Source organism: Phacochoerus africanus, chromosome X, assembly GCF_016906955.1.
Source record: "Phacochoerus africanus isolate WHEZ1 chromosome X, ROS_Pafr_v1, whole genome shotgun sequence".
In the NCBI taxonomy this organism is placed as follows: Eukaryota; Metazoa; Chordata; class Mammalia; order Artiodactyla; family Suidae; genus Phacochoerus; species Phacochoerus africanus.
The window spans coordinates 101263911-101291092 of record NC_062560.1 but is presented as its reverse complement, the minus strand read 5'-3'; the positions used below and the strand labels follow the sequence as shown (position 1 = coordinate 101291092).

The window sequence follows — 27182 nt, the reverse complement described above, 5'->3', positions numbered from 1 at the left end:
GTAGTTCAGCAGTAGCCTCTAAATCGCATCATATAGACTTGTTATGTAGGTCAGTTAAGTTCTAGTAATGTTGTTTTCCATTTGCACTAAAGGAAGACTATTTTTTTTTCCTTTTTAGGGCCACACCCGCGGCATATGGGGGTTCCCAGGCTAGGGGTCTAATCGGAGCTGAAGCTGCCAGCCTACACCACAGCCTCAGCAACGCAGGATCTGAGCTGCGTCTGTGACCCACACCACAGCTCACAGCAACGCCAGATCCTTAACCCAACTGAGCGAGGCCAGGGACTGAACCCGCAACCTCATGGATACTAGTCATATTCGTTTCCGCTGAGCCGCGATGGGAACTCCAAGGAAGACTATTTTAAATACAGTATATGATGAATGTGCTTCTGTGGCCTTTGAACCTCTTACCTCTTTGACAAACAAACTCTGGGCTCTCTTCTCACCATCTTCTGGCACAGTGGACTGCACCGTTCGGCGCTGACGACTTATCACCGAGATCTAGAAGGCAAAGAACATTCTTGCTGTACAAACCGGCTTGAAAAACGCAGTTTTGCTCTTTAAAGAAGTGCATGTGGACTCACCGATATATCTTCCATTGGGAACATAAGCAGGTCTCGGAGGGGGTCGCTGTAAATCTGGGTTTTTCTTTGGGTGACAACATTTTCATAGTCCAAGGGCTCAACGACTTTGGTCTTTTCCTTAATAAGAGACAAAAAGAAAGTTAATATTGTCAAACTCCCGAGAGAAGTTTCCTGTCATGGGTCAAAGACACACTGTTTCTCCAAAGAAGGGATTACTGATAATAAGCACATAAGGAAGACCTTTTTTTTTTTTTTTTTGCTTTTTAGGGCCGCAGTCGCAGCATATGGAAGTTCCCAGGCAAGGGCTCGAACCGGAGCCACAGCTGCTGGCTACAGCCACAGCCACACAGGATCCGAGCCGCATCTGCGACCTACACCACAGCTCACGGCAACGCTGGATCCTTAACCCACTGAGCGAGGCCAGGGATCAAACCCGCAACCTCATGGTTCCTAGTCGGATTCGTTTTTTGCTGCGCCACAACGGGAACTCCAGGAGACCTTTTTTTACCAGAGAACTATTCTCCATAATTAGACACACACACACCAAATACAGACAGACGCACAGGTTCTCTCTGCTAAAGACGAGAGTCCAGGAAAGATCATGCTGTACTCTGCTTATCCGTGTGCCTCCCAACAATTTATTAAATTGAAGGTAAAACAAAAAGTGGTATATTTGGAAGGCTGCCAGTTGATATGTACTGAATATGCACTATTCCCCGGGCAACTGGAAGGAAGAAATCATCAACATTCTTGTGCCTACTCTGTACCAGGCACACTGTCCAAAAGAGGTCTCCAGTTCTGGCTTAGCTGGGGCAGGCCTGGGTACCGGAGATGCTTGATCTGGGGGGCAGGGCATGAAAGGATGAGGTTCCAGGTAACCACGTCAGTGGATCCCAGTGGGACTTCCAGGTGACCAGGCCACTGAGAGTAGGGCCCCCAGCCCAAGGCCAAGGTTACCAAGAGCAGGGTTAGTGACTCAGAAACCCAGGACATGATGGATTAAGGAGGATAAGAGTAGTTAGCATTTACTGAGCCCTTTCTAGATGCCGGGCACCCTGCCAAAGGCTTTCTCTACATGTATTCACATAAATAATAACCCTATGAAACAGGTTTAATCTTTGTCCCCAGTTTACAGATGGGGAAAGCCTGGACTCGATTCAGGTTAAGGAATTTGCCCACCTTCAGACCTAGAATTCAAACCTGAGTCTGTGACTCCAAAGCTCTGTTCTTTCTACCTCCTGCAGCGTTTCCTCCTCTGAGAAATACACAAAGATCCTAAAGTTCAAGGTAGTGAACTTGGAATAGGACCTACCTTCCTATCATCTGTTCCTTTGATGAACGTACCCTGACCTGACACACTGTCTATTTATACCTCTCTGCCCGTTGAAGGGTGGAGATTTGCCTTCATCTGTTCACTGCTATAACCCCGGCACCTAGAACTGTACCTGGCACTCAAGAGACATCCAGTCATTAATGTTGAATGAATTCGGAGGTACTCAGATTCAACCAGAACCATGTCTCAACACACTTTTGTAAACCGAGGTAGGTATATATTGGTGATTTCTAGTAATAATGTTTTACTTAAATTATTCTTCTTAACAAATTATAATTAAAAACAGAATAAAGAAAACTTGAATTTCGTATATATTAAAACTTAAAATCATTACAGAATAGGGGTTGTGTTTGTGTACACCATATCCGAGGCACTCTCCAGCATACTGTATGCAACAATCCTTTGAGAACTGTTTTTTGTTTGTTTGTTTGTTTGTTTTTGCTGCGCCCATGGCATACAGAAGTGACCCAGGCCAGTGATCAAACCCAAGCCACAGCAGTGATGCCGAATCTTTAACGGCTAGGCCACCAGGAAACTCTCAAGAACTGTTTTTGTACAATGGTTCATGCTAGGTCGCAGCCATATCACAGTTCCCTACCTGAAGGGCGTCTCAGAGTTTCCTCTGTAAGATTGCTTGGAGAGATTAAACACTCTAAGGAATGAGAATCAGTGTTGAACAAGTCTAAAGACCTAACACAAACAGTATAGAAGCTCCTCAAGAAATCAAAAACAGAACGATCATATGATCTAGCAATCCCACTTCTGGATCTCTATCTGAAGGAAAAGAAATCAGTATCTCGGAGTTCCTGTCGTGGCTCAGCAGAAATGAATCTGACTAGGAACCACACGGTTGCGGGTTCGACCCCTGGCCTCACTCAGTGGGTTAAGGATCTGGCCTTGACATAAGCTGTGGTGTAGGTTGAAGACACGGCTCAGATCTGGCCTTGCTGTCTCTGTGATGTAGGCCAGCAGCTACAGCTCTGATTCGACCCCTAGCCTGGGAACCTCCATATGCCACAGGTGTGGCCCTAGAAAGACAAAGGAAAAAAAAAATCAGTATCTCAAAGAATTACACGCACTCCCATGTTCATTACAGCATTATTCACAATAGCGAAGACAGGGGAAAAAATCTAGGTATCCACTGAGGGAGGAATGGATTTTAAAACTATATATAATATGAAATATTGTTAATATGTAATATATATTACATACATGTAATATATGCTTTATACATATATTATGAAATATTGTTCAGTCATGGAAAAGAAGGAATTCTGCTACTTGTGACAACGTATATAAAACTTGAAGGCACTATGCCAAGTGAAATAAGCCAGGCAGAGAACGACAACTACTGCATGATATCACTTATATGTAGAGTCTAAAAAAAACCAACCAAGTAGAAGGGTAGGTGCCAAGGGCAAGGGGATGAGGGAAAAGAGGGAGATGCTGGTCAAAGGGTATAAACTTTCAGTGATGAGTTAAGTTCTGAGGTTCTAATGTACAGCATGGTGACTCCAGTTAATGATACTGTATTTTATTTTATTTTTGCTGTTTAGGTCCACACTCAGGGCATATGGAGGGTCCCAGGCTAGGGGTCAAATCGGAGCTGTAGCCGCCGGCCTACACCACAGCCACAGCAATGTGGGAACTGAGCCACGTCTTCAACCTACACCACAGCTCATGGCAACGCCGGATCCCTAACCCACTGAGCAAGGCCAGGGATCAAACCGGCAACCTCATGGTTGCTAGTCGGATTCGTTTTCGCTGCACCACGACAGGAACTCCAATAGCACTGTATTTTATACTTGCAATTTGCTACGAGAGTAGCTCTTAAACATTCTCTCCCACACAAAAATGGTAACCATGTGAGGTGATGGATGTTTTGATTGACTTCATTGTGGTAATCATGTCACCATGAATACATAAATCATCTCATGTACATTCTAAATATATACTTTTATTTTTCAATTATATCTCAGTAAATCCGGGTGGGGGAGATCCTAACAAAGATATACTTCAAGTCAAATTTGGATTTATCAACCCATGAGATCAAATCAAGCCGATTATCCCTATCATGCCTGTGGATACTCATGCAAAATGAGTTGAAATAAAAGAAAGCACTCCAGGGCTCCCACTGTGGTGCAGTGGGTTAATGATCCGCTCATCTCTGTGACATTGCTGCTTCGATCCCCGGCCCCACACAGTGGGTTAAGGATCTGGCATTGCACAGCTGTACCGCAGGTCATAGACGCAACTTGGATTCGATCCCTGGCCCGGGAACTTCCATATGCCATGGGTGTGCCCACCCCAAAAAAGAAAAACTCCTATTCGGGGAACTCAGATTTTCTGATAGAAAAATTTGACCCCCTTGTCTCATATCTACCATGTTTTCATGGACCCAAGTGAAAGGAAATTGTGACTGCAGATTCCAGCTCTAACACTCAGGGTTTCTGATCAATTTCTCTGAGAAGTTAAGTGAATAAACCCCCAAGTGGTATCCATGAGGACCCAGGCCTCACTCAGTGGGTTAAGGATCTGGCATTGCCGTGAGCTGTGGTGTAGGTGGCAGACGTGGCTCAGATCCCGAGTTGCTGTGGCTCTGGCGTAGGCCGGTGGCTACAGCTCCGATTCGACCTCTAGCCTGGAAACCTCCATATGCCATGGGAGCAGCCCTAAAAAGCCAAAAAAAAAAAAAAAAAAGCATAACTTGTTCAAGTGTACAGTATATGCCTTCTAAAAATGAAACTTCCAGCTTTCCATGTATTTTGAAGGCCACATATTCCTGTTATAGAAAACAGACTTTCGCTTGTCATTGAAAACTGATTAAACCAAGTATTCTGAGTCTTTATTCTTACTTCTTCGTCAGGGGCAGCTCAATTGCAAAAAAAAAAAAAAAAAAAGTGAGGGTGCCTATTCTCAGCTCCACGAATCCTCCCTAAAAGAAGATCTAGACCTGTGAATCAGGCTTCATCTTTATAAGAAAAAGAGGACCAAGACCCCCTCCCACATTCTGGCTGCCTCCAATCTCCATTTTTTTGTCCCCAGCCCACCCACCAGGCCTCAAAGGCATAATACAAACCAGCAGTGAAAACGAGCAGGTGCATCAGCCCCAAAGAACCACCATGCATCCCTTCCGGTAGGATTCAGTTATAACTCTGCTGGCATCAGAGGCAAGGAAAACCTTTGACTTTTAGAATTATCGTGATTTAATGGTGGCTCTGCCCTGTGGTCTAAAACATAACCCTCATCTAATGTTCCTATTCCACTTTATCATTTTATTATTAGACTTACACGGTTACCCTAAATAAAGTCTCTACGACACCCAAGAAAGGTCTTCCTCTCAGGTTTGGGCACCGACTTCCTGCCTGTTTGTGCACTGACTGGCCTGCAAAGGTGCTTTTTCGTAACTCAAGAAAACTGTGTTATAATAAAAGGTACTTTATAAACATTCAAATAATAGCCAGGTCCCACTGCGTACTTTTTTTCTTTCTTTTTTTTTTTTTTTTTGGCTATGCTCCATAGAGAAGTTCCCCACCCAGGGATCGAACCCACACTACAGCAGCAATGCGAGCCACAGAAGTTAACAACACTGGATCCTTAACCTGCTTAGCCACCAGGGAACTCCCCCACAGTGTACTTCTATATGGCTCTGTAGCAATGTTAAGTAAAAGGCAACAGCATTTACACAATCTGGAGAGAAGCAAGCATATGTTCCAGTCTTCTCTTAGTAAGTAGTGACAGGAAAACCGTCAGCCTAAATTTGGAACCTACTCAGTTTTCACCATGCAGGGGTAAGGAAAAAAAAGGTTTGCCTTTCTAAGTTCTCATTCACTGATTCCCGAGCTCTCTTAAAATAACTTGCTGGTAATATTATTAGAGTTTGGGGTTGTTGTTTCACTCGAAGATGACTTTGCAATCTTTAGAAAACACTTTCAAAGCATTCGCTACCTGTTTCTTAACCAAAACTTGTCAAAGAGACAAGAGAATACCATCATTTCAACTGTGTACATGAAGAAACTGGCTCGGAGGCTTAATTAAGATCAGCTGTCTACATCTAGTGATCAAATCGGGATTCAAATCCAGGTCTTCCAACTACTGATCCTTTTTCTGTTCTCAGCAGTGTCTCCCCAACTCCACTTACATACAATCTTCAAGATTTTTGCCACAACTTCTGCACTATCGTATGCCTCATATTTTTCCTCAAATCAAATCTCCTTTTCATTGAAATGCATCTATGGAAACAGTAAGCTTTATATCAGCCTCCAAAAGGAAAATAAGTCAGTCTTTTCCTAATCCCTAGTAAGATAAAATTTTAAAATGTCAATCTTTGTGCCATGGTTTGGGATACAGTACACCCTTTCAGACTTAGGCCACTAGGACCAAATCTAAATAGACTTCCATGTATAAACCCTCAAACTGTGAAGATGTGCACGACTGCACAAATTGAGGTAACTTTCTTCAGGGGGCCACACCTGTGGCATGTGGAAGTTCCCAGGCCAGGGATCGAACCCGAGCCACAGCAGCGATCTGCTCCACTGCACTAACAACGCCAGCTCCTTAACCTGCTGAGCTACCAGGGTACCCCTGAGATAAGTTTTCGATTTCTAACATAGAGTGAAAAGACAGAGATTGAAAAAGAAAACTCATCAATGCAGATTTGGTTACAATCTGCTTTTGGGGCCAAAGACAGGAAGCAACGGCTCCTTACCAGGAGTCACCAACAGCACCAAACACTTCAGACCTCATGGTTTTGTGGGGCTCCCTGTACATCCACTGTACAGGATAACTGATCTTTCACCATCTGAACCACATACGAATACATGTAAAACCAAGCTTGTGATCCTAAAACAGTATGTCTATGCAGGTATATATTCAACCCTCCAACCAGTCACATATTTAAAAGCGCACATCACTAGCAAGCCAATTTATGCCATTAGGCACTTAACCAGATAATTTCATTTTTAAAAAGTGCTCGAAATTGTGTAATTTTTCTCTGTCAACAGGGCAAAATCAGCCTGGGTTACTTCTGCTTGGGTATTATACCAAAGGTCATTAGGTTGCTGGTAAATTTTTGACTTTAGAAACTAGTTCTCCTTAAGAATTCTAAGAATGTCTCTTCTGCAAGTCTGAAGTGAACACTGGCTTCACAGAATCCCTTCCTATCACACTGGGAGGGACACCAGGGCAGGCAGAAGGCTTAGCAGCGGGCGCAGGGCCAATTCAAAAATCCACCCCTGCCACCCCCTTCTCCACATCCCACGTCCGTGCCAGAAGGAGCCCGGCAACGACTGGTTTAAGAAAGAGAATGATTTGGCCCCAAAGTTAGCAGCTCATTTTTGCGGTATTGATCAGACCACGGTCTCAATGGCATCTGAATATAACCTCGTTGAGAAGGACAACCTTCTTAGGAAAGGAGACTCAGAAAGAGGGGGTTCCTCCGGGTCTCCTCCCCATCCTTCTCCCACCTCCCTCTCTCAGGAACTTCTCCAGCCCCCCTAAGGGATTCAGCTCCCCTCTTGTTTCAGACATTTATAGCAGGGACTGGAGCGCTTTCTCCGCAGAGATCTCAAAATAACACTTTGTGCTCGAAATGGCCACTGGGGACTTGCTGTTTCCAGCAACGCAGAGAAGAACGTGGCTTTGGCGGTAGAGCATGCTTATGGAGTCCCTTCTGAGGTCCGGGCCCTTGAGAAGCTGACGGTCTAGAAGGGGAGGCAGCCGGATAAGCCCAAGTTGATCACAGAAGTTGATCACAGAAGCTGTTGTAACCTGAAGCCCTCTTGGCTTCCATGCATCTGTCAGACCCTCTTGATACCACTCCTTCTGCCAACAAAGCCACTGCGCAAGTGGGCGAGCCCATCAGTCAGAAGCACTGCCCTGTGTGGGTGGGTGTTCGTGGTCTCGGATTATTTGCATCTTGTCTTTTTTTTTTTTTTTTTTGGCCACACCCACATGTGGAAGTTCCCGGGCCCGGGATCAAACGGGCGCCACAGCAGTGATCCGAGCCACAGCGGTGACAACGCCGGATCCCCAACCCACTGAGCCACCAGAGAAACTCCCTGTCTTGTACTTTTGTTGATAAATTCTATTAGATCGGAGACTAGGTAACTGTCCAGAGTGGTATGTGACAATGAGGAACAGCAAACTTTGAGCAGTGACTAGCGGAAGTGAGAAATGTCACCACTGCAGGCTAGAGATTTCTAGAGGGGGACTCTACCCAGCGAGGCAACAAAGGAACCAAAACTGCAAGGAACTTTGTCATAAGGTTCAAGTAAAAAGCACTTGCCTTGTTATGACCTTGTCTCTTCTCAAGCGTTATTATCTCCTTTCACCAGTTCATTTCTTTTCCTCTTTCCCGAGAGGAACCCAAGTACTTAAGAACCTTTGAATGAACATAATCTGATGACTTGATGCTAGGGGACAGAAAGCCCTCTTTTCAGTTAGTACAACTGACTTGGCAAGACAGACATGAACATATTTTAATAAAGACTGTTTTTCAGGACAAATCTTGGCACTAAAACCCACATACAAATAGCTTTCAAGACACTGACCCTTCTTAAAGCTAGTAAGTAAGGGGGAAATCATAGGGTTTTTTTATTTGGTTTTTTTGTTTGGTTTTTTTTTTGCTTTTTTTTTTTTGTCTTTTTAAGGCCACACCCATGGCATATGGAGGTTCCCAGGCTAAGGGCTGAATCGGAGCTACAGCTGCCAGCCTGCACCACAGCCACAGCAACATCAGATCTGAGCCGTGCCTGTGACCTACACCACAGCTCACGGCAACACCTGATCCTTAACCCACTGATGGAGGCCGGGGATCGAACTTGCATCCTCATGGATCCTAGGTGCATTCGTGACTGCTGGGCCACAAGGGGAACTCCCAGAAATCATAGTTTTCAGGAAACCACTGGGTCGTGCTTATTCCTAATCCACTCCTTGGCTCACGGTATTCCTGTGACAGCCCAAGCTCTAACCCCTCTCACCTCCAGCCCTTCAAGTCTTTACTAACCACTGTGGGGTTTACTCACACGGAGCCGTAACTGCATCACACGGGGACTTCGGGCGTCTCCGCAGAGGGATCGTAAACACCCGGAGGGAGGAGCAGTGCCTTGTGTATTCTCTGTCCCTTACATTGAGCATTAATATACATCAGCCTGAGCACTTTATATCTATTCTCTCACTTGATGCTTTCAAAAGCCCTGCAGGGAGGTCTCTCTTTTTAAGCCCATTTTACAGCTGAGGAAACTGAGGCTCAGGCAGGTCCAACGTCACACATTAGTGGATCCGAGATTCAAACCTCTATCTGATGGACTCCAGAGCCAGTATTCCTGACCAAAATACACACAAACAAAAAGGAACTGTTTCTGCACCCTCGTTCGTACCCCATTTACTTTCCTTGGCCTGACTTTGCATTTTAGGATTTGCTAGAGCGCATTCAAAACTACACTATCATGTTTACCACAGTGAGATCTTGCCTTCTTGTCGCCCCGATGATCCCGAGCCTGACCGGCTTACCGAGCTTGTAATGTAATTGGATAAGGAGTTTTACATTTCGTAGCTGCTGCTTCCAATTTAGCCTTTGCCATCAACGAGCACGGATTAGCACCTTAGGTCTTTTACTTTGGGGAAAGGGCTTGGCAGATTCAGCTTCAAATGGGTTAGACTCAGATTGCAAGGAAACAACAGTAAGATATTGTCAAGGGACCGTGTCTAATTCCTCTCGGTATCCTCCGCAGAACCCAGACCAGAGCCGTGAGAACTACAAAGCCAGAAGTTTTGCGGTTCCTGAGGGAGAAGCGGCTGAATAATACAGAAGAGACTACAATCTTGCGCATCTGCCTTCCAAGCCAAAAGGGCAGTACACAAGGAGAGAGACCAGTCATAGACTGCTAATGGTTTCGGAAGAAATTCTCAGGCCCCAGCTTTAATTTAAATTTCTGACTCCAAGAACTCCGCAAAATGAGATGCTAAAGGTATTTAAATCTAGCAGAGGAAAAAATAAAAGTTTTTTCCTTCTTTAGAGTTTTCACATAGGGAGGAATTCTTTTTTTTTTTTTTTTCCATTGGGAGGAATTCTTTTTAAACGCCCAACCCCTTCCCTTTTCTAAGTCTATTTGGCTATCTATATAAACTCAAGAACTACTGTGAAAAACCTACAAAAAAATTATATTATTTTTAAATGACGAAATAAGTCTGATATATACCATACGCTTAGTTCGAAGTGAGTTAACGAGTGTTTTTCATTGCAGGTAACTCAAATATCATGCAAATAATCTAGATTATGTACAAATAAATGCAAGAGAATTCAATAAACTCTATACCTCCAAACTTCATTTTAACCAATAATTATAAAGTGTACTAAGTATGCTGGCCGATAGGTAAACAAATTGATTTGAATTCAATCATTCCTTACTTTGCGTTCACTTTGTGCTAGTAAGTATTTAAATGACTCAAAGATAAGATAAAAAGAGGTAAAAATGAAAAGAAAGGCTTGAATAAATTGAGAGAATGGCAAAGTAGCTCTTTAAAACCAGAAGAACACTGTTTCTATTCTTTAGCAAACCGCTATTGACAAAAAGGAAAAAAAAATGTGCATGGGTTACACATAATGGTTTTCTTTCTAACAAACAATTTAACAAGTTCACACGGATGGACAAAATTATTGCAGATAATTCATGCACGCAAGGAAAAATTAGAGTGTGTGCCCATCAACTAATTTGTAACCTGCCTTGGATCTTGGTTCTCCCTCCCATAACCAAACATGAAATCTCTGACTTTTTCCGGAGTTTGATAAACAGAACCATAATCTAAGTTGCATTCTTGAGCAGAACAAAGGATAAAGTGCAGTGCTGTTCTTTAAGTATGTGGATTTAGCTGGCTAGATTACGTACATTCTGTGAAAACAGAAAAACGCAAAGGTCCTGTCTGTGTCATCTGAACACATCAAGACAAGCCTAGATTTATAAACCAGCCACGCATCATTTTCTCCACTGGATCCAACCACTGGTCTACCCAAGCCATGAATTTGCTCCTGACAATCGAGAAAAGAAAATCGATGGGCCACATTTTGAACATCAACCTTGACCGGGGCAAAAATGAACCTTTCTACAAGTATTTTCATTTTCCCTAATCAGTCATATTGGCTCTATCCATGGACTGAAATTCCCTCTGCCTTTTACGAAGCTACTAGTATTTTCAGTTTATACTATTTCATGAGATAATACATTCTGGAAGCTAGGGGAAATAAATAAGGTAAGAGTGCCTTTGGTTGTTTTCTTAAGGTTACATCTTTAAAGTATCAGGAAATGCCCCGCTTCTTGGTATAATATTCCAGTACTTGGTGACCTGGGTGATGTGTATCCCGTCTACCCACTTATGATTAGCCAGGCGGACCTTCTTCCAGTAGGTTCTGTCTTTGGATGGGGTGAAGCGGGGGTCTACAGATGGCGGCCAAAGCCCTTCCTGATCATGCTTCGTATTTCACTGTCCTGCCAGCCCTAACACATCCTGGGCGGACTGTCCTCAGTGTCCCCTGCTGCCTTCCCAGATTGTAATCAAGCTCAGAACCTATCCTCCTATTAATAAGTTCCAGTCACCTCCCCAGCCCTTGTTCATCCAGAAACTCATCTCTCACTTTCCTGTCCACGTTGTCCAGCCTAACAGAGTCTCCCTGGGGTATAGCTCCTAGAGCGTGACCGCTCTCAGATTAGCATCCTTTGGCTACTCAGACTTTCTACATATCATCCTCTTTAAAAATACCTGTCTATAATTTTTTTCTTCGTCAAGCCAATCCCCTCCCCCATGACAAACCCCCTATCATCAGAGACACCATCTGATAGGAGAGTCTTAGGGTTTGGCCCCTGCAAAAGGTTTTTTGAATGTCTTAAGTTAATAACCTTGAGGTGATTAAAATGCTATAAAATTGATGTGGTGATGGTTCCACTGACATATACACCTTAAGTGGGTGAGGTGTATGGTACGTCAATTATATCTCAAGAAAGCTATTAAGAGGAAGTTCCTTTGTGGTGCAATAGGTTAAAGATCCAGCACTGCCGCAGCTGCGGTGCAGGCTGCAACTGCAGCTGGGGTTTGATCCCTGGCCCGGGAACTTCCACTTGTCGAGGGCATAGCCAAAAAAGAAAACGATAGAAAGCTATTAAGAAAGCTAGAAAAAAGGAGTTCCCTGTTGGTCTAGCAGTTAAGGATTCGGCACTGTCACTGCTGTGGTGTGGGTTCAATCCCTGGCCCTGGAACTTCCTCATGCTGCAGGCACCACACTCCCCACCAAAAAGAAAATTAGAAAAAAGCAACCTACCCAGTTTCACTTCTTTTTGTTTGTTTGGTTTTGGGTTTTTTTGGTTGTTGTTTTGTTTTGTTTTGTTTTTGTATTTTTGTCTTTTTTAGGGTCGCTCCCGCTGCATATGCAGGTCCCCAGGCTAGGGGTCTAATCGGAGCTGTAGTCACCAGCCTACACCACAGCCACAGCAACGCGGGATCCAAGCCGTGTCCGTGACCTACACCACAGCTCAGAGCAACGCCGTATCCTTAACCCACTGAGCAAGGCCAGGGATCGAACCCGAAACCTCATGGTTCCTAGTTGGATTTGTTAACCACTGCGCTACGACGGGAACTCCCAGTTTCACTTCTTAATACCTAAAAAAACCCCTCCACTGTTCAGTAAGAGAACTTCCCAGTACAGAAACCATGCCCCGACCATCCCCCCCGAATGGTTAGAAATCAATGCGTGAGCACCCTACTGACACACCTGGAACAAAGGTGAGGCTCGCTGCCCTGTCGCTCCCTGACAATCACTGAGCAGCAACCGAGTGCCAGGCAGTGGGCTACAAAGCTGAGAAAACAAAGACGAGCAAGATGTGGGCCCTGCCCTGCACAAACTCATGGGCTTAAAGAGAAAGACCCCTAAACAGAGAGTTAACATACGGTGGGGTAAGAGCTGGGCCGGGGGACACAGAGGGGGCTGTATGGATGCAGGTAAGGGAGAGATGCCTTCACCGGTGAAGGAGGCTCAGCGCAGAGGTACCACGTGGGCAGAGCCTTGAAGGAACAAATAAAAATGGCCACGGCAGGAACAAATGAAAAGGAAGGAAGGCGCTGCAGGCAAAGACGAGAGCAGAAGTAATCGAGGAGGACAAAAAGCCTGTGTTCAGGGCGTCTGGGGATGTACCCAAGAGGGAGAACTGGCCAGGCTGAGCTGGAAAGGCACACCGACGGAGGACCACGGATGCCAAGGCAATGAAACTGGACTACTTCTGAGTGTAGGCGACGGGCAGCCGGCAGAGGGTTTTAAGCAGGAGAATGACATGAACAGATGCTCTACTCATATTTATGCACTGAAAGCCAGAAGGTCAGCGCTAATGGAAATTAATCCATAAAATGACAGCATAGGCTGAAAATTTGCCCCATTGTCTACATTTTCCAGGAGCCATACGTTGAATTATGAAAAAGTACGCATTAGGGTCGCATACAAAACTACAAAGGAAAATCAAACGAGGGCTCTGTTTCCCTGGGAAGAGCTTTGCTTTCAAAGAGAAACGCGTGCCTTAAATTCACCTGGACATTTTATTTTGAGAAGACCAACTTCCAATCTGCACTTGATTGGTTTCCAACACCTTGTCAATGGCTAATTGGATTCAAAACGGTTAAAGTTGCAAAGAAACCTAAGCTGGATCACAGGATTCCTTTGCTTAAACCCCTTTGGTGGCTCAATGGAGGCTACAGAAAAAAAGCTTGAATGGGAGTTCCCTGGTGGCCTAGTGGTTAAGGTCTCGGCATTGTCACTGCTGTGACTCGGGTACCATCCCTGGCCCGGGGACTTCCCCATGCTGTGGGTGCAGCCAGAAAAAGAAAAAAAAAAAAAAGCCTCAAACTGTTTGGGAAGGTTTCTAAGATCTGGCCTCATCCAGCCTCCAGCCCAGGCCCTCCAACCCTAGTTGGCACTGGCTGGTGGAACTCCTAATGGGCCCTGTTACTCAACCGGTGCTGCGCTTAACCTCTCTACCAGTTCTTCCCCCAACCCCACCGCAAGACTCCATGAAGCTGCTGATCTTTCCAGGTACAAACAGCCACTCCCTCCTACCCAGTGCTATCCACCTCCTCAAACCCAGAGCTCGTACCCATACTTCCCTCCGCATCCCAGGGCCACCGATGAAGTGCCGAGGTTCCCATTTCCTTTTCTGTCTCTCCCCTGTCACGAGAACGAAAGCTCTGGGGTTAAAGGGTCTTTGTCTTACAACTCTATTCCCAGCACCCCCACATTATATCTCGAATGACTGAATGAGCAAACTATGAATCCATGGTCATCATCGTTCGAATCCTCGGCATTAAGATGTTCTGCCTCTTCCAATTTTTCAAGACGATCACAATCTACGAAATACAGAAATACACACCTGCGCACAGCTGTCCAAAGGAGCACTGGTACTGAGCACTTCAATAACATGAATCGCCCCCCATTCTTTTTTTTTTTTTTTTAGTAAATTCACAGATTCATATATATGAAGTTTTCCTAGGACCAGGCACACCTACACGAAGACGTGTAAAGTGTCAGGAGGTAAAAAATCGTGCTGGGTGGGCGTTTGAATTAAACCTGAGAGAAAGTTGATGACTCCAGCAAAATTCATTTTGTCCTGGTAATAGTTATCTCACTGCCAAAATTCCTCCTGAACAGCCTCTCTGCCCGCATCCTTCCCCTCCCTTGAGTTCGCATGACTCTGTGTGCTGAATGTGCCTACAGGTCAAGTTCCTGGCTGCTGCTTCTGAAAGCGATCCGAAATACATCCTGTCACACATGCGCAGAAGAACTAGCAAGAAGCACCGCCCACACCCCTTATCTAAGCATCCCCACTTTGCAAGGTTCCTTATCCAGTGCACTGCCACTGGGAGACCTCAGAACAACCCCGCCTCTACAGGCCACTACCAGCAACAGGAGGCTGAGCCACTGGCTTGATGACAAAACGTCTCTCTACCCCTTCTCCGCAGGGCCATCTCCAACGGAGCTGACATCACCTTTGCCCATTCTCGCCACACGACAGCACACTCCTGTCCTGTCTTGGGTTTTGTTTTTGGTTTTTTTTTTTTTTTTGCTGTGTTTGTTTTTGCCACATCCACAGCAAATGGAAGTTCCCAGTCCAGGGATCGAACCCGAGCCACACCTGCAAACTATGCCACAGCTGAGGTGATGCCGGATCCTTAACCCACAGTGCCACAGCAGGAACTCCCTTGTGTTCATTTTCATTTCAACCTGGACCCCATGGCCAAGAGCCCTCTCACGCATGCCTCGTCATTCGGAGTCACATGGCCGCTCCTCAGCTGGGCCTCGAACCCCTGCTTGCCTGTCTTTGCTGCTGCTGAAGAAAATCCTGACTGGGTACTCAGGGCCTTCATTTATGGGGATATGAACCCTAGGCTCAGCTGGACTCTCAGTTCCACTCTCAAGGCTTTTACTTACTCCTCGTCAGCTCCCCATGACCTATAGGAGAACCGGACGCTTGAGGTTTCAACACATGGAAAATCCCCTCTCTTGGTACAATGGTAACCTGGTTGATTTGCATAGCTTGATCCAAGGGCTGTTCTGCTGAATCCCATGTCCCCCCACTGATGTTAACAAAACACATATAACCCTGTGTCCTTTCACGTTTGTGTGGTGGTTAATTCCTTTTGGGGTGCCACTTTCCCCATTCCTAATTTGTTTCCTAATCTGGCATCCTAAATCATCCTTGGATGGGCTACATGGGATCTGCAAAAGTCTAAAATTATATGGATAATTGCCAGCATTGTTGTGGCTGTGGCTGTGGCCGGCAGCTGTAGCTCTGATCAGACCCCTAGCCTGGGAACCTCCATATGCCTCGGACGTGGCCCTAAAAACAAAATAAAATAAAATAATAAAGTAAAATAATATGGAAAACGCTGTATGTACACCTTTATAGGAGGATGCTGAGCTTTCCAGAACCTCAAAGGAGTGTGTGACCCAAGAAAGGCAAAGATCTACTGCCTTACTGACTTCATATAAACAGGTTACATTTTTTTTACACAAGATTTACTGGCTTGTGTAATTATAAAGCAACCTATGTTCACTGAAGAATCTTTAATCTAAAAATGTAAAAAAGAGAAGAGTTCTCTGGTGGTCTAGCAGTTAAGGATTCCATGTGGTCACTGCTGTTTTTGGAGTTTGATCCCTAGCCTAGGAGCTTTCACATGCCTCCAGCATGGCCACAAGCAAGACAAAACAAAAATAAAAATGCAAAGAAGAAAATGAGTTGCTTAGAATCCCATCATCCACAGAGCACCACTGTGAGGGGCCATTTTGATGTTAATCTCTTTTCTTCTTTTTTTTTTTTTTGTCTTTTGTCCTTTTAGGGCTGCACCCGTGGTATATGAAGCTTCCCAGGATAGGGGTCAAATCAGAGCTACAGCTGCTGACCTAGGCCAGAGCCATAGCAACATGGGATCCAAGCTGCGTCTATGACCTACACCACAGCTCACGGCAATGCCGGATCCTTAACCCACTGAGCGAGGCCAGGGATCAAACCCACAACCTCATGGTTCCTAGTTGGATTGTTTCTGCAGCGCCACAACGGGAACTCCAATGTTAACCTCTTTTCTATTTTTTCTCCTAAATTAGATTTATACTGTTGATTTTTTAAATTGAAGTATTGTTGATTTACAATATTGTATTAATTTCCGCTGTACTGTATACTATTGATTTCTGATAGTTACAGTGTTCCAAATGATATAAGAAAAACTTGAGGGTACAAAGAATTTGGAACTAGTGTTCCAAATTCCCTTTAATTTCCTTCAGATTGATAATCCACCAGCAAATGATGGAGCACCTGCTATGTGTATGACAGACTACTTTGAAAGTGGAGACAAATCCTTATCCAAATTCTCACACAAGGTGTTTAAAAATTCTAGGGATTTCGGGAGTTCCCGTCGTGGCGCAGTGGTTAACAAATCCGACTAGGAACCATGAGGTGGCGGGTTCGGTCCCTGCCCTTGCTCAGTGGGTTAACGATCCGGCGTTGCCGTGAGCTGTGGTGTAGGTTGCAGACGTGGCTCGGATCCGGCGTTGCTGTGGCTCTGGAGTAGGCCGGTGGCTACAGCTCCGATTCAACCCCTAGCCTGGGAACCTCCATATGCCGCGGGAGCGGCCCAAGAAATAGCAACAACAACAACAAAAAAGACAAAAGACAAAAAAAAAAATTCTAGGGATTTCGATAGGCTATGTGAAGCTCCAGCCTAAGAAACAGAACCTTTCAGCTTAAAATGACTGGACCTATATCAACCAGAAAAAAAAAAAAACAAGTGGGGAAAGCAGATGGCAACAATAGACTTATAGGAACACAATTAAACCACTTGAAGTCAGGTTTTTTTTAACGATAATTTTTCTTTGTTACTCCGATGTGGACACTTACCTAATGATTAAAAAAGTAGGTGATAGGAATTCTCTGGTAGTTTAGCAATTAAGGATATGGATGGCACTGTCAATGCTGTGGCTCAAGTTCAGTCCCTGGCACAGAACTTCCACATGCTGCAAGCATGGCCAAAAAAAACACAACCCAATAACACAATTGAAAAATGGGCAAAAGATCTGGAGACATTTCTCGGAAGAAGATATACAGATGGCCAACAGGCACATGAAAAAATGCTCAACATCCCTAATTATGAGAGAAATGCAAATCAAAATTACAATGAGGTACCACTTCATACCAGTCAGAATGGCCATCATCAACAAGTCCACAAATAACAAATGCTGGAGAGGGTGTGGAAAAAAGGGTACCTCCTGCACTGTTGGTACAGTAAATTGGAACAACCACTATGGAGAACAGTATGGAGGTACCTCAGAAAACTAAATATAGAACTACCATAGGACCCAGCAATCCCACTCTTGGGCATATATCCAGGCAAAACTTTCCTTGAAAAAGACACATGCACCCTTTGCTCAGTGCAGCACTATTCACAATAGCCAAGACATGGAAACAACCCAAATGTCCATCAAGAGATGACTGGATTAAAAAGATGTAGCATATATACACAATGGAATACTACTCAGCCATAAAAAGAACAAAAGAATGCCATTTGCAGCAACATGGATGGAACTAGAGACTCTCATACTAAGTGAAGTAAGTCAGAAAGAGACAGGAAAAGACCGTATGGTAGCACTTATATCTGGAATCTAATATACAGCACAAATGAACCTTTCCACCGAAAAGAAACCCATGGACTTGGAGAAGAGACTTGTGGTTGCCAAGGGGGAGGGGGAGGGAGTGGGATGGACTGGGAATCTGGGGTTAATAGATGCAAACTATTGCATCTGGAGTGGATAAGCAATGAGATCCTGCTGTACGGCACTGGGAACTATATCTAGTCACTTATGGTGGAACATGATGGAGGATAATGTGAGAAAACGTGCGAGTGGATCACTTCGCTGTACAGTAGAAATTGACAGAACACTATAAACCAACTATAATGGGAAAAAAATAAAAATCATTAAAAAAAATGCATGTGAGGAGTTTCCATTGTGGCTCAGTGGGTTAAGAACCTGACCTCCCTCAGTGGGTTAAGGATCTGGGTTAAGGATCTGGCATTGCCACAAGCTGTGGTGTATGTCACAGATGTGGCTCTGATCTAGCATTGCTGTGGTTGTGGCATAGGTCTCAGCTGCAGCTCCAATTTGACCCCTAGCCTAGGAACTTCCATATGCCGCAAGTGCAGCCCTAAAAAGGAAAAAAAAAAGTATATATATATATATATATGTGTGTGTGTGTGTATATATATATACACATATGAGATGGGACTATATAGTAAAGGCCTTGGTCATCTCACATGACTCAAAGTCACTGAGGGAAATTCACTGTATTTTGAGCAATGACATTAGGGAATAACTGCGTAGCCCCCTACGGTGGTGACTGTTGAAAGGACAGCACTTGTTTGCTTGTAAAATCCCGCTGTGTTTAAGGAGGAAGATCAGTGTAATTACTTCACTGCCACTGCTTACATATTTCACAATCAAGATAATTCTGGAAAAAACAGGATTATTGCTTCTCTGCTTTAAATACATATAGACAGAGGACGAGCCAACTGAAGGATTTCTTAACATTGCAAGTCCACTCTCCGCAATGCAATTTTCACCCTGCATTTACCTAATATCCCATTCTCAAGCAGGAAAGCAAATAAGTCTGTCCAGAATTCAAGGCCGAGCCCAGCGAAAGGCTTCAGGGCCTTCTCTGTCAGTTCCCCCAGCCCTTGCTCAACCATCGAGTTTTCCTCTCTCCTCTGACCATTGGAGGCCTCTCGGAGGGAGCAATCCAGGTGGGCCTGGCCAGGCAGGAGTTACCTGGAACACACTGGCATGGACTGGAGAAGTCGCGGCCTCTGACCAGGTCAAAGGCTCGCCCCTGCTGGCTTGTAAACACCACCACCTCGAAGGCAGCAGCTTTCAGGCCATAAGCGAGGTGTCATCAGGCCAGCAGGCAGAGGCAGCCCGCTGCAAGACCTCAGCATCTTTCTCTCCCTCAGGGACCCGTGGCCAGAGCTCCCTTTGGAAGGCCCCGGGGCAGTCAGAAAGGCTGAGAGGGGACGCGACAGAAAAGAGCCCCCACGGTCTCTTAAAGCAAGAGCTGCACTCGGTGTAAGGAGGACTTGAACCTGTGACTAAACGTGATGCTGCTCCGGGCTGTGTGCAGCATGAGAGAGACCAGACATTCGAGCCTTTTCAGGAGTTCCCTTGTGGCTCAACAAGTTAAGGACCTGGCGTTGTCACTGCCATAGCTCTGGTTACAACTGTGGTGTGGGTTCAATCCCAGGCCCCGGGAAACTTCGACATACTGTGTGTACGGCCAAAAAATGAATAACTATATAGTAAAAAATTAACGCCCTTTCATACACTGTTCATGGAAGTGTAGCCGGAAGCCAGACCTGTTGCCCCTATAGGTCCCCACGCTCCTGCCAGCAGTGCTCCCACAATATGCTCCACAGCTTTGCGACAAGACACTGCCATGGAGGCACCTTCTTTCACTCCTCAAAGGCCTTTTTTCTTCTCTTCTGGGTGGGGATTGTTTAAGGCACCACATTTCATGGGGGAATAAGTAGGTGCTCTTGTGCTACCTGTACAGGAAGTGGGATAAAGTGACCATCATTTTACTGACAAGAGGAGAGTAGGTAAAGGTAAATATGAAATGAAAACATTCAAGATTTCTGTAATTTTTTTTTGTCTTTTTTTTTTTTTTAGGGCCGCACCTGTGGCATATGGAGGTTCCCAGGCTAGGGGTCGAATCAGAGCTGTAGCCCCTGGCCTACGCCAGAGCCACAGCAACGCCGGATCCGAGCCGCGTCTGCCACCTACACCACAGCTCACGGCAATGCCGGATCCTTAACCCACGGAGTGAGGCCAGGGATCGAACCTGCATCCTCATGGATACTAGTCAGTTCATTTCCACTGCGCCACGACAAGAACTCCCACATTTATATTATTCTACAACCATCCCCAATGTCCAAATTTCTTCACCATCCCAAACAGAAACTCTGTGCTCACTAAACACTCTCCGCCTCCCTCCCAACCGCTACTAATCTCTCACCTACTGTCTCTATGAATTTGCCTATTTTAGGCATCTAAATGGAATTATACAAGAATCATCCTTTTGTGTCTGACTTATGTCACTTAGCAATGATATTTTCAAGGTTCATCCATGTTGCAGCAAGTGTCAGAATTTCCGTCCTTTTAAAGGCCGAATGTTTTTCCACTGCACATATGTACCATGTTTTGTTTACCTGCTGATGGACATTTGGCTTGTTTCCACCTTTTGGCTGCAGTGAATAACACGATGTGAATCCCGATAGGATGTGTGGATAGGAACACTGGTTGCATAAGTACCTGTATGAGCCTCTGCTTGATTCAGTTCTTCTGGGTCTATACCTAGAAGTGGGATTGCTGGATCATGTGGTGATTCTACATTTAGCTTCTTGAGGGGCTGCCAAGCAGTGTTGCACAGTGGCTGCACCATTTTACATTCCCACAAGCGTGGCACAAGGGGTTCCAATTTCTTGTCATCTTTGATAATAGTGGTTATTTTCCACTTTTTTTGGATAATAACCATCCTAAGGGAGGTGAAGAGGTATCTCATTGTGGTTTGGATTTGCATTTTTTTTCTAAAGATTAGTGATGGTCAGCATCTTTTCATGTGCTTGTTGGCCATTTTTTTTTTTTTTTTTATCTTTGGAGAAATGTCTACTCAAGTTCTTGCCCCCCCCCCATTTTTTGGTCTTTTTTAGGGCTGCACTTGCAGCATATGAAAGTTCCCAGGCTAGGGGTCGAATTGGAGCTGTAGCTGCCAGCCTACACCACAGCCACAGCAATGCCGGATCCTTAACCCACTGAGCGAGGCCAGGGATGGAACCCACATCCTCATGGACACCAGTTGGGTTTGTTACCACTGAGCCAGGATGGGAAGTCTTCTTGGTCCATTTTTAAATCAAGTTGTTTGTTTTTTCATTGTTGAACTGTAGGAGTTCTTCATATATTCTGGATATTTTTTATATATATCATGATTTTTTTTTCATTATAGCTGGTTTACAGTGTTCTATTCTGGATATGGCTCCTTGATCGAGCATAGGCCTTGCGAATATTTTCTCCCATTCTGGGGGTTGCCTTTTCACTCACTTGAGAGTGTCTTCTGATACACACACATTTTTAATTCACTTCACTTTTTAAAGAAGCTACAGGTAAAATTTTCAGGGGGCAGGCAGACAGCCTAAAGTATAGATGGAGAGAGGGATCCCTATGCCTCCTTTTAGACTTCCTCCTCGCAGGGAAAGGAACAAGAACTGAGGTCTCCTCTGCGAGGTAGGAGCTCATCACTCCTCCCCTAACTCGGCCCCTCCCTAGGCAGCTAGTGCTGCAGGACCCTTATGTGTAAGCAAGAGTCACAGAAAGGGAACTCACGCTGGGTGTGCTGGGTGAGCCCATCGGGGACGGGCAGGATGGGGGAGGGACTGGGATCCTGTGAGACTTTAAAGGTTCCTCAGTTCCAGCAGGTGGACGTTTCATGCTACCCCTTCTCTGGCTGGGTCTTGACTGTACACACGCCATCTTCCCAACTTCTCACACGGAAGCTCAACGGGCCGATGTGTGACTACTGAATGGCATGGCCTGCTGAAGTCACTACTGGGAAAAGCGACACCCCAGTTCTGTTCCCTCTTGAAGAACCAAACTCTCCGGAAGTGACTCCCTTGGCTTGGAAGTTGCAGGCATTGCCTTTTTTGTGTCTTCATTTCTTTTTTCTCCCCCTCCCCTCTCCTTGCCTCCCTCCTCCTGCAAGATGGGGCTTCTGAAAAACTCTCTGTCACATGGGAATTTATTTTCCAAGTACATTTGAAGTTTAATCAGGTTCTGCAGGCGATCAGAGCACCACTTAAGCTCTCCTAGGGAGGGCCCAGGAACCACACCCCAATCCCCGGGAATATGAAAAAACTAGGTCGAAATTTCAGGACCATGGTTTTTTTACGTACGACATTATTTTTTTTTTCTTTTTCTTTTTATGGCTGCACCTGCATATGGAAGTTCACCGGCTAGGGGTCAAAGAGGAGCTGCAGCTGCCGGCCTACACCACAGCCACAGCAAGGCAGGATCCGAGCCGGTCTGTGACCTACCCCACAGTTCCAGCAACACCGGATCCTTAACCCACTGAGCGAGACCAGGGGTTGAGCCCACATCCTCACAGACACTACGTCAGGTTCTTTTTTTTTTTTTTGTCTTTTTTTGTTGTTGTTGTTGTGGTTGTTGTTGCTATTTCTTGGGCCGCTCCCGTGGCATATGGAGGTTCCCAGGCCAGGGGTTGAATTGGAGCTGTAGCCACCGGCCTACGCCAGAGCCACAGCAACGCGGGATCCGAGCCGCGTCTGCAACCCACACCACAGCTCACGGCAACGCCGGATCGTTAACCCACTGAGCAAGGGCAGGGACCGAACCCACAACCTCATGGTTCCTAGTCGGATTCGTTAACCACTGCGCCACGACGGGAACTCCCAGGTTCTTAACCTTCTGAGTCATGACGGGAATTCCAATTTCAGGACTATTGTGAGGGTGAACTGCTGAATCTGTCTAAAGCTAAAGGTTGGAAACCCAGTGTAGGTCCCATAAATTGATATCTCCTGCTCTACAAAGTAAGCATTTGTTACCAAAGGCATTCTCAATTATAGATCGCTGATCCACCAAACCATTCCTCCCTAAGTAGACTAATACCTGCACCTATTCCCTTTAACTCAGAAACACACCTCATAGCCCAGGGCAAAACTCAAGTACTGAATATGCATTCATTTCGTAAAGCATCCAATTAGAAAAATATCTGTACACTCCCAAACAACTGGCTTCAAAACTTCAGCGTTACATCATTTTCTCCTTAGAAAGACACTCCCAAACAATTGGCTTCAAAATTTCAGTGTTACATCACTTTCTTCTTAGAAAATCTTTTTTTGTACTTAAATCATTGGGGGGGGGTTTTCCCGTCGTGGCTCAGTGGTTAATGAACCCGACTAGGAACCATGAGGACACGGGTTCGATCCCTTGCCTCGCTCAGCGGGCTAAGGATCCATGAACTGTGGTGTGGGTCGCAGACACGGCTCGGATCCCGAGTTGCTGTGGCTGTGGTGTAGGCCAACCGCTAGAGCTGTGATTCAACCTCTAGCCTGGGGCCCTCCATATGCTGACAGCTGCGGCCGTAAAAGACAAAAAGACAAAAAAAAAATCATGGGGGGGGGAACCCTCAATTCCTTTAGCCTATGCTCACATGCTCTACGTTCAAAGCCATTACATCCTGGGATGCGTGGGGTGAAAGCAAGGGTAAGAGGCGAGGCAGCAAAGTGGCTCTGCTTTCGCATGATTCTAACATTTACTGAAAGCTTGCTAAGCACCAGGTGCTGCGCTAAATGCATTACACGCGTTACCTCATGCGATTCCTACATAATCCTGTGAAGTAGAAAATCCTATATCATGTCTCACATCTTATGGATGGGGAAACTGAGACTAAGGGAGGTTAGGCAACTTGCCCAAGGGGGTGATGGAGTTGCGCCCGTAGGCAGAATTCTGTCTACTCGCCCTGGATAAAGTCCCTCCCCTTGATTAGAAGCAGGACCTGTGAATATTATGGCATCACTCCCCTGATTGGCTTATGAATAAATTGACTCTGGGGTAATCCAGAGGGAGATTGTCCTGGGTGGGCCTGGCCTCATCAGGTGGTCCCTGAGCGAGGCCTCAGGCCCTTCCTGGAAAGGGAGATTCACCCCCTGACCTGGAAGAAGCAGACAGCTGTGTTATGAGAGGCCCAGGGGCTCGGACCTGAGGGTGTCCTCTAGGAACTAACAGCCATCCCAAGCTGCCAGCCCAGCAGGGAAATGGGTCCAGTCAGTCCCACAACCACAAGGAGCCGGACTGTGCCAACTTGAAGAAGCTTGGAAAGGGCCCCTGAGCTTCCAGATGAGAGCACGGTCCTGCCAACACCTGCGACACCCTGCTGTAGCGATTCCAGCTGTGCCCTGCCCATACTTCTGACCCAGAGAAACTGAAATAAGTAATGGGTGTGTTATTTTAAGCTGCTGCGTTTGTGGTCATTTGCTGTGCAGCAATAGAAAACTCATTCATTCAGGAGTCAAAGCCAGGGCTGTTTAACTCTGGCATGCACGCTCTTAACCGCTACAGTAGTTTCGGTGGCAGTTTCACAAATTCCTAACCATTTTTAATTCTTCCAAAAGAGTAGGGACATCCATTTCTACTGACCAGGAATGGGTATGATCTTCTCCTTTTCCGGTGTGGTTTTCAAGTTTTGGAAATGTTTCAATCACAGTCTAATATAGAAACGCATGCATATTGCTTTGAGATCTGCGGGAAGAATACACACTCAATAGAAAACTGCTCACATGCAACATGATAACAGGTAAGTTGTGGAAACAAATACGGAGGATGGAAATGCTACAGTTTTATTCACCAACCGCACCTTGTTGAAGCAGGCTTGGCTTCTGCAAGGGCTCCAGGCTGTGCTACTTAGGAACACTTTCCTTCTAAGTACTGCGCGATCTGCAAGATCTGTCATCCTGTGCCCCCGAGGAGATGACAAGACGTTCTGTCTCTCTCTCTCTCTCTCTTTTTTTTTTTTTGTCTTTTTGTCTTTTTTCCAGGGCCGCACCTGCGGCATATGGAGGTTCCCAGGCTAGGGGTCGAGTCGGAGCTGTAGCCACTGGCCTACACCACAGCCACAGCCACATGGTATCCGAGCCGCGTCTGCGACCTACACCACAGCTCACAGCAATGCCGGATCCATAACCCACTGAGCAAGGCCAGGGATCGAACCCACATCCTCATGGCTCCTAGCCGGATTCGTTAACCACTGCGCCACGACGGGAACTCCACGTAATCTCTTTTGAGACAGCCCAACTAAAACTTCACTGAGGCCAGTGAATTCTCTGCTGGAGTGAAATGGAGTTAAAGAGCATCTCAAAAAAATCATACTGTGGAGTTGCTTCTCAGCGGGCATCAGTCAACAACTCATGTTTCATGTTCTTTCACACACGAACACACCCAAAGTGCACGGGGGGGCAGGGTGGAGGGTGGGCAAAGCAGATGAATAACAATAACCAAGACTTAAGGAGCTGATGCCAAGTGTTTCTCATGAATTATGTCATTTAGGCTTCACACTTAGCTCATGAGGTATTATTATCAATGTCACCCCCATTTTACGGACCAAGAAACTGATGAGACTTAGAAAGTTAAGTAACTGTCCCAATGTTCTCCATCTAGAGAGTGGCCTTTCAACTCAGACGCAGACACCAATGCTCACGTGTGCAGTCACTTTGCTGTATCACCTGTGCTGCTTCTGCCTCCCAATGAGATATTTCTTTCACCCTCCATGGTACCTAGCAAGGCACCTTCACACGGGGATGCTCAAGAGATGTTTGCTGATAATGATAAAGAATGAGGCCAGGAGTTCCCGTCGTGGCTCAGCAGAAACAAATCTGACTAGCATCCACGAGGACGCAGGTTCGATCCCTGGCCTTGATGAGTAGGTTAAGGATCCGGCGTTTGGTGAGCTGTGGTGTGGGTTGCAGATGCGACTCGGATCCCATGTTGCTGTGACTGTGGTGTAGGCCAGCAGCTGCAGCTCCAGTTGGACCCCCCAGACTGGGAACCCCCATATGCCACAGGTGTGGCCTTAAAGCAAAAGGAAAAAAAAAAAAAAAGAATGAGGCCAGCTCCTGAGGAACTAGGTAAGGCTTCTCGACCATTCATCATCATGAGAAGACGGGAAATACGGGGAGGGCAGGAGTTGATAGGGGGGTAAGGAGGCCAGCGGAAGGCAGCCCCCCACTTACATGGGTGCTGGTCTAACATTAAGTTGAACAGGATCATACTACTTAGAACGCCAAATATATGTTGACTAACCATATACACAGGAAGATCTGATGCTGGCCCTCAGATCATAAAAAGCCATAAGAAAACGAACTCAAGTTTTTCAGAGTTTATTCCTCCCTTTTGGAAAAAGTTTTTGCTACACATCTGGAAGTGATTTTCTAACACGCTAGTTCCAATGAGTCATCTACAATATTAAGCAATGATTCCATAGGGTGAACCCTGACCATATTTTTCCATCAAGTGGCATCCACTGAGGTCAATGAAAGGCAATAGCTGACCCAGACTTAGAGACCCTCACCCTCCACAGCCGCATTTCATATTGTCAAGAAGACGGGTTAGGAATGCAATCTATCTCCCAGCACTGATGCCAGACTTGTTCTAATACAGCTAGTTTCCCTTCACTGGTTGTGTGCAGAAGATGGATCCAAAGACTGCTTGAGGGAGAAGCAACTCTAAGTCAAGCTGGCGGAAGAAATGGGATGGGGCCACGTGGAAACACAGGGCAGTCAGAAACGCAGGGGGTTCCAGAGGCAAAAAGAATAAGACAACCTATGCTACATGGAATACAAATGGAGCTCAAGACTCCAACAATTTCTCAAGAAGGAGTTCCCACCGTGGTGCAACAGAAATGACTCCAACTAGCATCCCTGAGGACGCGGGTTCGATCCCTGGCCTTGCTCAGTGGGTTAAGGATCGGGCATTGCCGTGAGCTGTGGTGTAGGTCACAGACGTGGTGGCTTGGATCCTGCGCTGCTGTGGCTGTGGTGTAGGCTGGCAGCTGTAGCTCCAATCGGACCCCTAGCCTGGGAACCTCCATATGCCGTCGGTGCAGCCCTAAAAAGACAGAAAAAAATAA

General features: G+C 45.8%; 1 protein-coding gene across 4 annotated transcripts in view; it reads right to left on the bottom strand.

Annotated features, from left to right (window-relative positions):
- The window catches only part of DOCK11 (dedicator of cytokinesis 11), a 198083-nt gene that overhangs the window by 149044 nt on the left and 21857 nt on the right, over window positions 1–27182 (bottom strand). For all 4 annotated transcript variants that reach the window (XM_047765108.1, XM_047765105.1, XM_047765106.1 and 1 more), the window contains exons 2-3: window positions 585–701; window positions 412–501 (exon numbers count right to left, since the gene is read on the bottom strand). In XM_047765108.1, the coding sequence (XP_047621064.1) occupies window positions 412–501; window positions 585–701 (207 nt within the window). The remainder of the gene's footprint in view (window positions 1–411; window positions 502–584; window positions 702–27182) is intronic.